At 40.3% G+C, this 17,383-nt stretch overlaps 2 protein-coding genes and 1 non-coding gene across 4 annotated transcripts in view; 1 reads left to right on the top strand and 2 right to left on the bottom strand.

The window, feature by feature from the left end:
• Positions 1-3,275, bottom strand: part of LOC145402122 (serine/threonine-protein kinase Nek8-like) — a 96,264-nt gene extending 92,989 nt beyond the window's left edge. Inside the window, exons 1-2 of the mRNA XM_080274239.1 lie at positions 3,192-3,275; positions 1,384-1,474 (exon numbers count right to left, since the gene is read on the bottom strand). Coding sequence (XP_080130365.1) covers positions 1,384-1,474; positions 3,192-3,238 — 138 coding nt within the window. The 5' untranslated portion in view covers positions 3,239-3,275. The remainder of the gene's footprint in view (positions 1-1,383; positions 1,475-3,191) is intronic.
• A 593-nt stretch (positions 3,276-3,868) lies between these two features.
• ND-B18 (NADH dehydrogenase (ubiquinone) B18 subunit) lies at positions 3,869-10,254 on the top strand. 2 transcript variants are annotated; one of them, XM_080274463.1, is made up of 3 exons: positions 3,869-4,054; positions 6,365-6,533; positions 9,654-10,254. In XM_080274463.1, exons 1-3 carry the CDS (start codon positions 3,943-3,945, stop codon positions 9,748-9,750), a joined length of 378 nt encoding a protein of 125 aa, XP_080130589.1. In that variant the 5' UTR covers positions 3,869-3,942; the 3' UTR covers positions 9,751-10,254. The 2 variants fall into 2 exon arrangements, with proteins under 2 accessions (XP_080130589.1, XP_080130588.1); XM_080274462.1 differs by having other exon boundaries at positions 9,615-10,254.
• A 6,527-nt stretch (positions 10,255-16,781) lies between these two features.
• Positions 16,782-16,900, bottom strand: LOC145402515 (5S ribosomal RNA). Its single transcript, XR_013897809.1, has one exon. It is a non-coding gene; the product is annotated as a 5S ribosomal RNA (ribosomal RNA).
• Between the last annotated feature and the right edge of the window lie 483 nt (positions 16,901-17,383).

Genomic DNA, 17,383 nt, shown 5'->3' with positions numbered 1-17,383 from the left:
AGTAAAGCTGATGTGCTGGATGAATTGATGTTAGCTGTTCTGTACAGTAAGCCTTCAATTTTTGACAAGTTTTTTTCTGTTTAGTTCACAGTAAATAAGAGAAAAATGGCCAATTATAGTTCCAGTACTACCTCCAAAATGGATCTGCCAATTTAAATTTACAACCATCACACCATAACATCAGAGACTCCAACTAGGGTTGTGTTAAACCTCAGACAATTCATTAGGTTATGCACAGTGCAAGTTCACAAGTGGTACAATAATTCAGTAAATTACTCACTGTAGACTTTTAACCTCTTCGCTAAAAGGTCAAGTGGCACTGTGCACCCCGGGTGGAGCAGCAACAGCCTCCACCCTAGGCCAACTCTCCTCATACTGCACCATGCCATAGCAAGGACCCTGGTCTGACCCTAGAAAGGCACTGTCTACCACAAGGGGAGCTGGATCCCCACATGGTAAATGTACCATACTGTGGTGTACCAGTAGGATGGCTCCACAAAAGCAGTTGTTTATCTGTGGTCAACAGGTCTCTTCAGCCAGACATGCCAGGGTTAATACAACAACAACTACAAGGATACAGTTTTTACTTAATTCCTGCTATCTCATAATGACTGAATTCAGCCTAAGAGTGACTTTTCAAACTGAAACAGTTAAACAGAACCTTCATTAATTCTGCAGCATGAAAGAACTTTCTTTAAGTGAACAAAATTGTCCAGAAGCAGCAACAAGTACAATATGTGACATCCTTGGGTTGAAGAAGTCAACCACTTCATTCTGATGATGTATAGTAGTTCTTTTATTCTTGTTATCCATCCATCAATCCATCATCCAATCCTACACTGCCCCATAAGTAGTGTAGAAGCCCGGGGCTACCGGTAGGCAAGTTGGTCCTGACATTTAAGATGAGAGTGACCAGCCTCACTCATCCCTGAGTGGCATTACATGAGCAATAAACCCTAACCTCCTCCTGGATATAAATCTTCACTGGCTCAATCCGACTGGGGTGTCGTAATTACCCATTAATCCACCAGGTGCCAAAATCTGGTTATATGGTTACCACCCACTGTAGTAAATGGTTTCCTGGTGTACAGGAAACCATTTGGCTTGTCACTCAGTGTGGAGTCACCCACAGGCAGAAGGAAGAGAGAATGATGGAAAGAAAGACAGAAGAGAGTCACTAGATGATTTTATTTTGCTCAGGAGACTATACAAGACATTTATCTGTCTACTGCCAGATGCCATAAACTCATAAGCGATTAATGAAGAATGTATACCTACCATTTGTGTGAAAATTATCTAAACAAAATGAAACTGTCTGAAGGGAGCAAAAATGCAATGAAACGCACATCAGGGTGAATTGGTTTAGTGAAAACAGTGACTCACCTCTCCTTCCTCATTGGTAATTGACTCCATTGGGATCTTCTTAATGACCACATGTTTACTGTCCGATTTGCGACGATACAGGTAAACATTGCTGAAGGAAGAAACAAAAAGCATTACAGAACTGACATTAAACCTTTGCCACTTACAAGTTTCTCTCTGCTGATTAAAAAAGTGTACTGTAAATGATCTGGAGAGCTGAGAGGCACCACTTTGTCACTGGAAAGTGACCCACCCCTACCCATTGCTACAAGCAGGGGTCAAGGTACTGCAAGGCAAGAAGTGACTGTGTAAATCTGGTCTGTTGGCATGGCCCTGTTTGTAAGTGACAATCTGTGCAGTACAGTAAACTATACTGCAAGTAAATGACAGACCTTTAACTGGGTGTGAGCATGTGAAAGCACTGTAAATAGGTGTGCTACTATGTGGTCTTATTAGTCTGTACTGTACTGTATATCCATCCTGAGGCTGGTTGGAATTGAAGTCTAGATCACTCTGATTCACACACTATGTGGTAATCTAGTGGCCTCACCAAATACCACTCGAAACAACTTCAGTACAGTACTATATTTTTGTGGCAATATTTCATTCAACTGTTTATACAACTGACTAGCACAACAACCACATACCAGTAGTTACATATATGCAGACCAGTAGCTATGTAAAAACAAAAACAAAAAAAATTGTTCTGGTAGCCAATAAAAAGCCTCTTACATTAAAAGACAGTTTTTTCATCGCAAAAGTAAAACTGTACAAGAGATATCATGTTTCAAAAAGTTTATATTAACATGCCTTCAATGTAATAGGTTACAAATGATGATTAAAGGTATGAAAAACCTGGTAAATTTTTAAAATTTACCCATAATGGTTCCAGACATGAAACCTACATTACACAGATTCTGATGGGATTCAGTCAACTGATACCGTACTGATTTTACTGTAGTTGGAAATTCGGTGAAACTGCAGGAGTTCCTATGCACTGAATTTACAACTGTTTATTTTTCCTCAATAAACTATGATGTTATTATTTTGAAAGTTTTAAAAAGTTGTGGAAATGCATAATTTTAAAGATAACAATAAAACCTCACTAGATTTACATGCAAACTGTGGGAAGAAGCCACTCATCATGTTGAACTTTCAGGATGATTCAGTTTCATATTAAATCCATCCCTAATCGTTCAGCCCTACTAACCTAACTTAACCTAACCAGAATGCTTCTGGGGAAGAAAGAGTTCCAGGTCCGAACTGACCTACTGACCTTCGTAGGATGCCACTGCCAATGTCAACGAATCTAACAGTGCTCTTTAGTAACATAAATGCTATTTCCACAGAATTTGGGTGCAATAAATGAGTTATACAATCTTTATAGTAATCTGGGTGTCATAAATGAATTATACAGCTTTGAAAGGTATTCATCAATAAATTTTCATTTTTAACAGGAGCTCTCCTGCAGTTTGTCCAGAAATAGGCCTAAATAATTTTTTTTAATATAAGACAATCTTTCGTGGCCATCTTAATAAGCCTGATCTTGGAACTAAGTGAAATGACAAGCCATTTTTGGCATTAACTTATCTAAACCAAACTTAACCTAACCTAAACCCATGAAATTTAAACCTAACCATGACTGATTCTCATAGCTAACATCATTTTGGGAAAGCACCATCAGGCAACAAGTCTGCAAGCTGGCAATGTAAATGCCTCATTATGTGCAACCTGTATTAAAGAATATATATATATATATATATATATATATATATATATATATATATATATATACACCCTGCCACTGCTTAGATTCCACTCAGCCTCACCCATAAGCCCCTCTCCCTATGGCTTGCATGGTTTCGTAGTTGTTCATAATAATGGTGTGTTGGTTGTGCTGGGAGGTGAACCGTGCTGAAATATGACTTCAGAAATGTGACAACCAAAAGTTTCATGGGCATTCAACTTCGAAACCACATCACATTAAGAAATATCGGAAATCAGAGACAGCGCCATAAAATGACACAGAGAGTATATATATAATAACCAGAGAAATCCTACTCCTCAGCAAACCCCTACAACTACCGCACGTTAGCTAGGCCCAATCTGAACACTTCGTTGCTCGAGGCACTTCGCATATAACAATATTGGACATGAATACTGACATGATTCAATATAATTGAAATTGATATTCAATAATATGCGACAATACAACTGAAACAAACATAACCTTATGTGATACACTCTAAGTATATAAAAATACAGGCAAGGTGATGATGTTTGGAGGGAAACGAAAAGTCTAAATGCAATGTTATTCCTGTAGGCATTCATAATCACATACATTTCATAGCTAGAAGGACTTCATGATAATCTTTCTATAGTGGTTAAGATATATGGTAGATGTAATACCAGAGCTAGGTCAGAATTAATTTAATGGATGGTTAACTTGCAATAGGAACAAAATAAACAATAATAGTACGCTTGTAGCATTTCTTCTGCCGGTAGATGAAGCAACAACACTGGTGATCAGCTGGGAGACGGCAGTGGTCATTGACAGTTTTCTGCCTGCACACCCTGAAGATGGGTCAAATGATGTCAGAATTTGTGGGTGATCCGGCCACCAGACCGGACTACACCAAACAGTCGACCTTTGACCCTTTGTATGGGTTTCCTGAAGGCAGAAAGGAGAGAGGTCAGTCGGGGTTTGGACTCAGAAATTTTACATCACATTGACGAGTTGGAAATATATATATATATATATATATATATATATATATATATATATATATATATATAATGTACTGATATTTAATATATTTACCATAGAATAAGGAAATAGAAATGAGTGTGTGGGGAGTACCTGTATATATACCGTAACTATACATTGAAGCTGTTTTACCTGTTGTTGGTAAATTTATTTTTCTAAATATGAAAGAATATGTAAGATATGAAAACATATTGTCAGAAAACTACCCATATAAGGTTAGTGTAGTGTGCTGGTAAATTTTTACAAGTGGACAATACATCCCCCAGGTAGTGCAATATATTTTTCTGGCAGTTTTTGATGCGATTCGAATGTTTCTGACCTTCATTTTTGCCGGAAATGCCCCTCACCGAACACAATAAAACTAACCAAACCAAACCCAACATACCTAACCCATCTTAGGGGAGTAATAATCAATTTCTGAATGGGGTAATAGGGGTTATTTGTGATCCTTAGGGACTTTACTATACGATAATGGTGCTAAAATTCCAAAACTGCATATTGTCCACTTGTAAAATGATACCCTGTGCTATAGTAGATACAGTATATATTGAAGTTAACTCAGCGTATCATAGGTTAGTAGTTAAATGTTAAGAACAGGGTTTGTAGAAACAGGTCATTTTAAAATGTAAATACAGTTACTTGGCTGATTGTAGATACTTATATTATTTTTATTGTATGGATATATACAGGTTTACATTGTAGTGTTACGTACCGTACCTGAAAAATCTTATATAGCTAATAAGTTTTACTGTGTTCTTGTGGTACCAGGCTCATCAGACAACCTAGTAGACTGCATGATGATTTTCCTTCTGCATTCCATCTCTCTTTTGGAGGATAGGAAGTTGAGTGATGGTTGTATAACTGGTGAGAGCTGCCCAGTTATATTGGTACCACTATGTAAAGGGATCGCTCTGTAGCATCATATTTTACTATAACTTATATTTTCACTCTCCATATGTTCATCCCCAGACTGAGTGCATAATTGGTGTTGGTGATTCCTTTATACTGTATTGTATGGTATATTGACACCAGTGTAACTGAACTCCCTCTCTTTCTCCAGAGAGAAGGATGGTGGACTGCAGAAGAGCAGCCTCAGTATGCAGTCCACTGGTTTCATGTTTAGATGACTCTGGGACCACAACATTAATCCAGGGTTACTGAATAAAACGCAGCTGCATGTCCTCATACCATACGTGTTTACTCCAACACTTCAGACCAGTTGCAGCCTTCATTCATGCATTCCACTCATTTACCAAATGATTTTTAATTATTTTTTAGCCATTCTACTTTCAGCTTTGCCTGTCACAAACTAATATATTGTCTTACCACTGCAGTACATTCTTATCCACACTGTTATATGTGGGTAATCATCAAGGAGACAAAGGGCCACCTCTTAAATATTCAAAAACATTTTTACCTACCTTTGAATGGATGCAGGAGCGCATTTTCAAGTATGAAGACGACCCATTAAAAAAAAAAGAAAAAAAAAAAAAAAAAAAAAAAAGGAAAATACGATGACCATATAAAAGGGATAGGTTAGGATAAGTTTTCTTAGGTTAGCATAAAATAAGTTAGGTCAGGTCAGGATGAGTTAGGTTATGAAAATTTAGGTTAGGTTTGGATAAACCAGCAGTGATGAGGGTAATTTTGTGCCAATAATGGCATTCTAAGATGGTGGCCGTCTGTCTTCAGTGCTGTCCAGGATTGTAAAAAAGGCTGCTTTTTAAATGCTGTTCACTACTATTAAAAGAAATAAAAAAAAACATTGAAATTTGAAAATACACTCAGAATACAGTATACTAAAAAGTCCATTGAAGGGCTTTGGTAAAGAAAAAAAAAATAATACAAAATTAGGTGGTCCCATGTCCCCTTGAAGCTACCTATATCTGCAACTATTTTGTTATGTACGTGTTCTTTTGTCCATTCTCTCTCTCTCTCTCTCTCTCTCTCTCTCTCTCTCCCCAAGGTAAATTAATCTCTCCTTCCATGACACATTGCTTGTCCACATTTTACTCCTACACAGGGTCGGCATTGGCACCAAGATCTTGCTCTCATAGTTCCTCATATTTCTTTCACTGATTATGACATTAATCTATAAAAATATACAGTATTTGTATGTAATGGCAAGCCATTTGCAGCAGCAAAGCATAGTGCTAGTTGTCGGTTCATTACTCTGTTTTTGACTCCTAAGCTTCAAGTAGCATACACTGACTCACGTGTCCTCCATTGCTGTAGTGATGGTTGCAACAAAGGAGGAGATGGAGTCAGCAGAGCTGCCCTTGGACAAGCGTGATTACTGTGCACACTTGGCCATCACACACCGTGCGTGTCGACAGAAGGTGTGGCCGTGGACCTATAAGTGTGCTCATGAAAAGCACGAATACCTCAACTGCGAGTATGAAGAGTGAGTATTGACTTCCCATCTTGTAATGGTGGTTGCTGTTATGGAACAGTCCATTAGTTTCAGAGTTGTCACGTGTGTACTCAGTCTCAATTGACTTTTGTTGTTTACACAACGACTACCAATAATTAATGTTCATGATTCCTCATCTACCAGTAATAAACCTCTATCCCATTGAATTTGGCAGTTTACTGTACATTACTTCCCTCTTTGCTCATGCTTTTTATAAACAATTTTATTCAGGTTTATGACAGACCTTTGTGCTAGTGAAATTTTGTAAAGCCTTCATTTCTCCTTCAGTATGAGGCATTTCCCAAGATGAATAAAATCATATGGAAGTTGAAGGAAGAAGCATAAAAAATATATCACCAGGTTCATTGGGTTAATTTGTCCCTCCACCTTCCTGTAGTTTTACCTAGCCATATACCCTCAAAGTCTGTGACCATTGTAGAATAAAAGGATCTTACTAGACTGCACTGTAGCAGTTATAGTTTCCAATAGCAGCACCGTGTCAAGAAAAAAAAAAAAACATGTTGCTCTTAAAGTAGTGTTGCCTTTTATATCAGTAGTTTGTTTATAGATGGTGTAGATGGTAAGCTCCTAGGTGCCATCAAGAGTTTATATGATGGTAGTGAAGCATGTGTAAGGGTTAATGGGCGACAAGTGAATGGTTCACGATCGGTGTGGGCGTGCAACAAGGTTGTGTGATGTCCCCATGGTTGTTCGTTATCTATATGGATGGGGTAATGAGAGAAGTAAAAACATGAGTAATGGAGAGGGGGATGGCGTTGGTAGTGAATGGTGATGGATGGAATATATCTTATTTTTTGTATGCTGATGATCCAGTACTACTTGCAAATACCGGACAAGAACTTGGTAGACTAGTGCAGAGTTATGCTGATGACTGTGAGCATCGTGCCTTGAGAGTAAATGTAGAAAAGAGTAAAGTGATGGTTATTGAGAGAGAAGGTGACTCCCAATGCAATGTTACAGTGAATGGAGAGAGACTGGAACTGGTGAGAGAGTTCAAATACATGGGTACAGTGATAGAAAAGAGAGGGAAATGTGCAAAAGAAGTGGAAAGTAAAGTGACACAAGGAAGGAAAGTAGCTGATGCAATGAAGACCTTGATAAGAAACAGAGGTTTGAGTGTTGCAGCTGCACGAGGCTTGCATGAAGGAATGTTAGTGCCATCTTTAACATATGGATGTGAGATTATGTTGTGGCATGAAAATGAAAAAAGTGAGAGCAGTGGAGATGGGACTGCTGACGAATGTATGTGGAGTACAGAGAGTGGATAGGATACGAAATAATGTGATTTGTGAAAGATATGGAGTAAGGAAGTCTGTGGACACCAGAATTGAAGAGAGTGTACTGAGATGGTATAGTCATGTGGAAAGAATGGGTAACAGTAGAGTGGTGAAAAGGTATACCTGAGTGAATTTGGAGGGAGGAGGTCAGGTAGGCCAAGGAGAAGGTGGAAGGATATGGTGGATGAGCGTGTGAGGAAGAGAGGTTTGGAAGTCGGTTAGGCTAGGGGATTGACAAGAGATTGAGCTGGCTGAATGAATATTGTGAGGAGAAGCGCATGATCAGGGATTTGGCACCCCTTTTTAACGTGACAGCGTCTGGATTGACTCTATTGGATACGTTTATGTGAAGCTACCGAATGTGGTGAATGTTTTTGGCCTATCAGATAGAGCCAGGATTCCTTGGGCTTGAATGGTGAGCAAATGGAAGCGTAGCCTATTGGACTGGGCAGATTTGGGTTGTCTGGACATCGTTACTCCTCAGCCTGCCCTAAGGTGGGAAAGGAGGTCCGGATGATGATGATGATGAAGTTTGTTTAAGCATCTCACTTCAGTAGAACACAGCCTATCTATCTGTCTATCTATTGTCAGATGCCATAATCCCATAAGGGGTGGCCATTTGACTTTATTTGTTTTACAGGGAGGGGCACTAACCCTCCACCAACCCACTTGTTGACACATAGGGAGCACGTATGGTTTGGTTATATGGTTACCACCCAGCGTTGTAAATGGTTTCTTGGCTTACAGGAAACCATTTGGCTCGTCACTCAGTGTAAAGCCACCTGTAAAGGAAAGAAAAGCAATAAAAAGTGACAGGAAAGATGGGAGAAATAGGAAGGGAGGAGGGCAGGTACAGAAAAAGAATGATAAAGGCTAAGGAAGAAGTAGGCAGCACTACATCAAGTGAGTGGATGATGGTCGCCACCACGTACCACTGAACACATCCTTCAACATAATAATTAGAGACTTGTGGAAGCATCAAGTTTACTTGACTAGATGATGCAGCTGTTGTCCATGTAATATTTTGCACATTTTATATACCGTAAAATATAGAGTTTAAGTTAGCTATACAGTAGTGACATCAGCTTTGGACTTGTGGTATTGTTCATATTCAAATGGGTAAACATGTGGACTGTGGTTTGTAACGGCTGGTGATGAGAGCTTTTTGAGGATTTAATATTTGTACAATTTATCTGCTCCCTCAAAAGGTCCCTCTGAAAGATCATAAAACCCACACTGATATATGCTCTGCTATACCAGACTTTGGCGGACACAAGGGGTGCTGTGGTTGAACCAGTGTCGCTTGCTATAAAGTATGCTTGCACCCAGTCGGCTTGCGTGGGCCGATTACACTTGGTTCACAGACTACACACACATCCAAAGCCACTCCAACACTACAATTACACTTACAAGCACTTCTTACCCTACATTCAATCTCTACTAGACAGTCTAAGCCACTTGGTAGAGATACATTGGCTGTATCGTCCCGACTTCAGTCGGGATAGGCCGGTCCTGCAGTGGATACTCAAATGGCTGATGATGAAGATGATGATACCAGACTTGGATTAGATATGACAAATGTATCCCAGTAGAGACTATGGGCATTGACACCTAGTTGATGTGAAGGCTGTTGGATAGCCCGGTATTGGTGTGAGAAGACTAATGAACTATGGGTTTTGCTTCATATATCCAGTCAGATGCTTAACTGATAAATTGGTAATAATTTTTTCATTCATGTGTATTGTAGAAGTGTTATCACAGTACATTTCTACAGCCTGGCTTATACCATCAACCAGCTATTGTCTTTCGGCAGCTATATAATGAGGATGAAGGAGTATGAGAGGGAAAGACGGCTTTTGGAGAGGGCCAAGAGGAAGGCAGCCAGGGCAGCACAAGAGGAGATGGACTGAGAGAATGTTTAGAATGTAGAGGAACACCTTCCCTTCTTGCAACATCCCAGTTGCCATTACCAGTCTCACCAGGAGGGAACCTTACATTAGGTGTCCCAGCCAGTGCACTATTAACATTACAGTATTTATTTCATCCACTCTCTTAATTCTACCAGTACATTGATATAAAAAGACAGTGATCATATTGTGGTCATTTCTTGAGACTTCCAGGCTAAACATACAGGTACAGTATTTGGTTTATATAGAACCATAGACACTTTCCAGTACACTCAAAATTAAAAATCATTTCCTACATTTATTTAGTACTGTTAACTAAAGTTATGAATATTCTAGGAACACTTTAGATAGCAGTATTTCTGTGACAGTTGTTTCTGAAAACTTACTGTAATTAATGACAGCTCTTGAAGTATTCATATTTGTTGCAGGTTTTGGTGAGTTTTGACCATCTGTGTGTGGTGTATATAGTTTATAAGAGTTGAGATAAAATATATGTAAATAGTTTTACAGCTTTGTATCATTTAGCCTGCTACTTCATCACATTCTGCTTATTTTCTCAAAATTATTGCACTGACTTCCAACTAAAAGCACAGTCAAGAGTAGCATACTGGCCTCTAGCCTGACAGTGAGTATTGTAAAATTCTTATACATCTTTAATACTGCTAAACATAAAGTGTATTGCCATTAGCATGACTCTGAGTTAGTGTATAATGAATATTTTACAGCAGTATGATAACCTAATATCCCATTATTAATTGGAGTGAGGTTTTACTGTAAGGTGATTCGTGAAAGATGCAGAGTGACCAGAATCGAAGAGAGTGTATAGAGATGGCACTGTCATGTGGAGAGAATGGATGACAATAGAGTGGTGAAAAAGGTGTATCTGAGCAAATTTGAAGAGGGAAGGAGGTGAGGTAGGTCAAGAAGAAGGTGGAAGGACATGGTGGATGAGTGTGTGAGGAAGAGAGGTATGGGAGTTGGTGAGGCTAAGGGACTGACAAGAGACTGAGATGGATGGATTAATTTTGTGAGAAGAAGCGTTTGACCAGGGATTTGGCACCACTTTTTATCGTGACAGTGTTTGCATTGGTTCTATCAGACAAGTATATGTGAAGCTACAGAATGTGGTGAAATTTTTTGGCCTATCAGATGGAACCAGGATTCCGTGGGCTTGAATAATGAGTGAATGGAAGCGTGGCCCAGTGCATTGGGCAAACTGGCTGTTTGGACGCTGCTACTCCTCACCCCACCCTAGGGTGGGAAAGGAGGTCCAGATGATGATGATTGTATGGTTCCTTGATAATGCCATCCACTAAAGAAGGTTTACCATCATTATTTTTTGAGGGTCAGCTCCTCCCAAAACTTATAAAGGTTACAAAATAAGGGCAGGAGGGCAGATATCACTTTGATAGCATATACAGAATGGGTTCCCATCTGCTGACTACTACGGCACACTGAGTGTACCCTGGGATATCATCCTCCACATATCCCATCATTGTGATCATAGGGGTTTTACACTGGTATACTAACTCTTCTTGTATGACATTTATGTTTTGTACTGTAATTCTTTCAAATTTCAACAGCAGGATTGGGGTAGGCAATGTCCATGTGTTCTCTGAAGGCTCAGGAAGAAACTGCACATCTACTTTGTTAATATTGACCTCAGGCTTGAAAAAATTGAAAGAACACAGAACAAAGAAGCAGCACTTGCCAGACAGTGCAACACTTGTGTTGGACATACTCAATACTGTACTCAAACATGACAACACAAAATATTTTGACAAGATTTTATGAAGACAGGGTGTGATTCAATTCTGGGAACAATGGATTAAAGGACCTTGCCCGGTGACCTTTACATCTGACCAATTGTTCTTGAAATCGAGTCACTTCATATTTATCCGACTCTCAAGACTTCCATCAAATTTGATGTAAACCAGGAAATCATTTTCAATGCTGGGTGATAACTGATAACCTTATAACCAACCAACAAGTGTTCCCTACGAGACAAGTGGGTTGGCGGAGGGTTAGTGCCCCTCCCTGGAAAACAACTAACTAAAAGTACGAACAAGAAGCCTCGGACCAGGACTGACCAACAGGTGACGACTAAGGACCAAACAAAGGAGAAGGCAAAAGAAAGAGTTTGCACTGTTGTATGCAAGAGATGGAAGGAGAATATAAGAGAGTATAGATCCGTTGGCTCAAGGACTGTGTGGGCAAGATTGAAAGTTGGACTACAAATGTGGGTTATTGTGTGTGTGTGTATGCGCCAATGCAAGATCCTGCAAGCAAACTGAAAGAAGAGTTCTGGACAGATGTGGAAAAGTGCATGGAAAAGTTTGAAAGGAATGAGCGAGTGTTTTTTATTGGAGATATGAATGGAAAAGTAGGAAATGTGAAGGTTGATGGATTAGTTGGAAAATGGGGTGTGCCTGCAGAAGTGGATGAGAATGGCAGTGTTCTCTAGTAGACATTTGTGCAGGGAGGGGGTTGGTGATAGCCAATACCCTCTTTAGGTACAAAATGATCCGCAGGTATACGTGGCAAGTGATAAAAAGGGTGAGTGGTGAACTGAATGAACGGAAGGCAATGACTGATTATGTGTGTGTGGATGAGAAGGTGTGTAATGGATGCAAGAACATACGGAGGTTGGGGGAATGGACTTTTTGACCACCACATGGTGGTGGTGAAAGTCAAGGTCCAAATGAAATGGAGGATTAGGAGAAGGGAAGGATAGGAGGAAGCAGTCCATACAAGGAGGGTAGAAAGATTGCAAGAGGATGGAAATAGGGCAGAATATAAGAAAGAAGTGGAGGAGCAATTGGGTAAATATGATTTGGAGCAGAAGGGGATGTGGAATTAAGGTGTGTGCAGGATATTCACAGAAGAAATCTGTGCAGCATGCGTGGTGGCGTGTGGAGTGAAGAGAAGACGAAAGGGGATGCAAGGAACAGCATGATGGAATGAAGAGGTGAGACAGGCTGTGGCGCAAGAGAAGAACGCATATACTGTAGTAAGTGGATGAGAGACGCGGGAGTGGAGGAAATTGAGAGACGTAAGAAAGAATGACATGTAGAGAGGAAGAGGGAGATGAAAAGATTAGTAAGAAGGGATTGGATGAGAAATTTGGAAGGAATTTGAGTGTAAAGTTGAGGGAATATAAGAAAATATTCTGGAAAGAGGTAAAGAGAGACAGGGTGATAAAGAGCCCTAAGTAGGGGAGTGAAAGATAAACAGGGTAGATTGCCAGTGGAGAAGGGAGAATAAGAGAGCAGATGGAGTGAACACTTTAAGGAATTGTTGACCAAAGAGAATGAAAGTAATGTGAATATAAGTGGCTGGGGAATGGCTAGGAGAAGGAGGGAGGTGAGAAGGGAGGAAGAAATCAATAGGATAGAAGTAATGGAAGAAATGAAAAAAGTCAAAATGGGGAAAGCCTCAGGAACTGATGGAGTGTGTGGTGAAATGCTGAAGTATAGGGGAGAGATGGTAGTAGAATGGATATGGAAAATGTGCAGATTGGCCTGAGAGGATGTAGAGTCCCAGAGGACTGGAAGTCATATATAATAATTCTCCTGTACAAATGAAAAGGGGAAAAAGAAGTGTGTGGTAATCATAGGGGCATTTGTCTTCTTAGTGTAATAGGAAAAGTATATGGTAGGATACTTATTGACAGAGTTAAGGAAATAACAGAGGAATTGGTTGGAGAAGAACAGGGAGGTTTTAGAAAGAGAAAAGCTTGTGTAGAGATATTCATTCTTAGGCCCTTGGTGGAAAAGTTTCTAGAGAAGGGAAAGAAGTTGTATGCAGTCTTCATGGATTTTGAGAAAGCACATGGCAGTTTGGACAGACAAGGAATATGGAAAGTATTAAGAATATATGGAGTAAATGGGAAGTTATTCAATGCCATGAAGAATATGTATGAGGGAGCCAAGGCTGCAGTGCATGTGGACAGTGAACTAAGTGAATTTTTCTATCTGTATGTTGTACTGAAACAGGGATGTGTCATGTCCCCATGGTTATTCAGTCTGTATATAGATGGGGTTATTAAAGAGGTACAAGGTAGGGCAGTGGATGTTGGAGCAGCCCTAATGAGAGAGGGCAGTGTTTGGAAACTCCCTGTACTGTTGTTTGCAGATGACAGTGTACTGTCAAGTAAGACAAAGGAGAACTGCAAGGCTTGATGAATGAGTTTGGGAGACTGTGTAAGAAACGGAATCTAAAGGTGAATGTAGGGTTGAGTAAGGTTGGTCTTCAAGAGAAATGAAGCCACTGAATGTACAGTGAGGCTGGATGAGGAGGAAATGGAAAATGTCTGTCTATCTATCTATTGCCAGATGCCATAATCCTGTAAGGGGTGGCCATTTGACTTTATTAGTTTTAAGGGGAGAGGCACTAACCCTCCACCAACCCATTTATTGACACATAGGGAGCATGTATGGCTTGGTTATATGGTTACCACCCAGCGTTGTAAATGGTTTCTTGGCTTACAGGAAACCATTTGGTTTGTCGCTCAATGTAGAGCCACCTGTAAAGGAAAGAAAAGCAATACGATGTGACAGGAAAGATGGGAGGAATAGGAAGAGAGGAGGGCAGGCACAGAAAAAGAATGATAAAGGCTAAGGAAGAAGTAGGCAGCACTACATCAAGTGAGTGGATGATGGTCGCCACCACCTACCACCTATATGGAAAATGTGATTGCATTTAAGTACTTGGGTAGTATGATGAGTAAGGCTGGAAGTTTAGAGGGTGAAGTGCTTGAAAGGGTACAACAGGGAAGAAAGGTTGCTGGTTCTTTGAAAGCAGTGATAAGGAACAGGGAAGTGAGCATGGAAGAAAAAAAGTTGCTGCATGGCAGTATTTTGATACCAACCCTAACATATGGAAGTGAAGCTTGGACCTTGTTGGAATGGAAGGACACAAGTCAAGAATGAGAGCAGTGGAAATGAGTTATTTGAGAGGAGCATGTGGAGAGACTGACAAATAAGGAAGTGAAGGAGCATTGTGGTGCGGATGTGACAGAAAGCATTAGGAGAAATACAGTGGGGTGGTTTGGCCATGTGGAGAGGATGGAGAGCGAGAGACTAATGAGTAGAATGCATGCAAGTGAGGTGGAGACGGGGGGAGAGGTAGGGAGAGACCGAGAATGAGATGGAGGGATGGGGTGGAGAGGTATATGAGAGAGGGGTGTGTGAGCTGGGAGCAAGGCAGTGAAATGGTGTTGGACAAGGCGACATGTAGGCGATTTGTTTGTGGGCGTGGCCACCCTTTACGGGATTGACGCGTCTGGCAAGAGATAGACAGACAGGTTGGATAAAAACTGAGTTATGCTACACACACACACACACACACACACAGAAGATGGAGACGCACATAAGAAAAAAAAGGGCGAGCGGGCATAATGTAAACATTTATTTGCACAATATGCTTTTATCTGAGTGTTACAATGTATTATTCTGACTGTTATTAACATAATTTTAATACCTACGCGATACATAAAAAATAAGCAAAAAGATATTTGCGTGCAAAAATAAACAGGAAGGGAAAATGATGTGGCACCTCCCAACCCATAAAAAATGGGAGAAATGGAGTTCCCCCGAACTAAGCCCTGTATTGGACTATATAGCCCCGCTAGGGTTACAGGAGGGAGCTACCCCTCCCGGCACGGCAGCCCGGGCGAGGCTCGAACTTGCAATCCCCCGTCATAAGTCCACCGCGCTACCACTGTGCTACCGCGCCCCCCTCCCAACCTTTAAGAATACGGTCCACAGAAATGTCTGGTGTAATGGTCATAGGAGCCATATACTAACTTGAATAGTCTGTATGGAAATGACAGTGTCCAGTGTACTCTCCTGCACACGACTGGTCTAATAATACACTAATTTATCCAACAGTTTACCAACACTATATCATTAACATAAAGGGCAGTGTAAAACAAATGTATCTTTACAATATCTATCTGTCTATTGCCAGACGCCTCAATCCCGTTTGGGGTGGCCACAAACAAATCGCCTCCACGTCGTCCTGTCCCCCGCCATTTCACTGCCCTGCTCCCAACTCACACCCCCCTCTCTCATATACCTCTCCACCCCATCCCTCCATCTCATCCTCGGCCTCCCCTTCCCTCTTCCCCCCTCCACCTCACTCACATACACTCTCTTCGTCAGTTTTTCACCCTCCATCATCTCCACATGGCCAAACCACCTCAGTGTGTTCCTCATAACACTTCCTATCACATCCACATCCACACCACAACGCTCCTTTATATCCTCATTCGTCAGCCTGTCTCTCCATGTGACCCCACAGGCTCCTCTTAAATAACTCATTTCCACTGCTCTCACTATTGACTTGTGTCCCTCCAACAACGTCCAAGCTTCACTTCCATACGTTAGAGTTGGTATTACAATACTGTCATGTAGTAACTTTTTCACTTCCATGCTCACTTCCCTGTTTCTTATCACTGCTTTCAAAGAACCAGCAACCTTTCTTCCCTGCTGTACCCTTTCAAGCACTTCACCCTCCAAACCTCCATCCTTACTCATCACACTACAATATGCAGCTACAAAAACACGAAAAAAAAAAATAATAACAAGACATACGGTACCCAGTAAGTCAAACTCACAGTTATTCTGCATTAACACCAAAAACACTAATAAGTTATAGAAACAATTAACCCAACTCACCAAATTTATTCCACATTCCATAACTAGAAAAACTGCTTATACATACAAAACCAGTATTAGATTCTTCTGTACTATAAAACTGCCACATCATAAGAATATCAATGTAACAATAACATAATCAAACTCATCTTCTGTTAAGCAGATTAGCTCTGCTATTCAACATTATTTTTCAACAAAAATACTGATAATTCACAACCATTAAACAAAAGTCAACTTCTCATGTTCCATGCAATGTTCATTCATTCATTCATTGCCAGACGCCATGTATCCCAGACGGGGTGGCCAAGAGCTTAGAGTTAATTGTTTACGGGGAGAGGCACTAATCCTCCACCAACCCCACTTGACACGTAGGGATGCCAACAGCATCTGGTGTTTCCAGGCGGTCACCCATCCAAGTACTAACCAGACTCAACGTTGCTTAACTTCGCTGATCGGACGGGAAGCGGTGTACTCAACGTGGTATGGCCGTTGGCACGTGGTATGGCCGTTACTTAAAAAAAAAAAAAAAAAAAAAAAAAGTACCCACAACATTCAGACAAATATTTAAGTACTTCCCATGGCCAAACAAATACCGGTATGATTACTTTCTGATAATCAGCATTTTTTTTGTTTATAACTACATAACAATAATAGTCAAGTAACTACTTTATCAACACAGTACCAAGGTAAAAATTAATGAAAAAAAAAAAAGATAATTCAACCAACTCTCAGTTGTTCCATACTTTACCAACACAGTATCCAGACTAAAATTACAGTACAAAAAATTAAAACTCGAATTACTCCACGTTGTTCCATACCAGAACTCTAATCACAAAGCTAAAAACAACTTAACAGCCAAAAAAAGAGGTAAAACAAAACCACCTTCAGTTCTCTACATTAACTGGAAAACAATATCAAACTACTGTAACTCACGTAGTATTAAAATCACAAAAATCATAATTCCCTTTAGTTATTCC

The sequence above is a fragment of the Coenobita brevimanus genome, chromosome 57 (genome assembly GCF_032717465.1).
Source record: "Coenobita brevimanus isolate Jiangsu-jjx chromosome 57, ASM3271746v2, whole genome shotgun sequence".
Classification (NCBI taxonomy): domain Eukaryota; kingdom Metazoa; phylum Arthropoda; class Malacostraca; order Decapoda; family Coenobitidae; genus Coenobita; species Coenobita brevimanus.
Note: the sequence above shows the minus strand (reverse complement) of the source record. Positions and strands in the feature narration are given on the sequence as shown.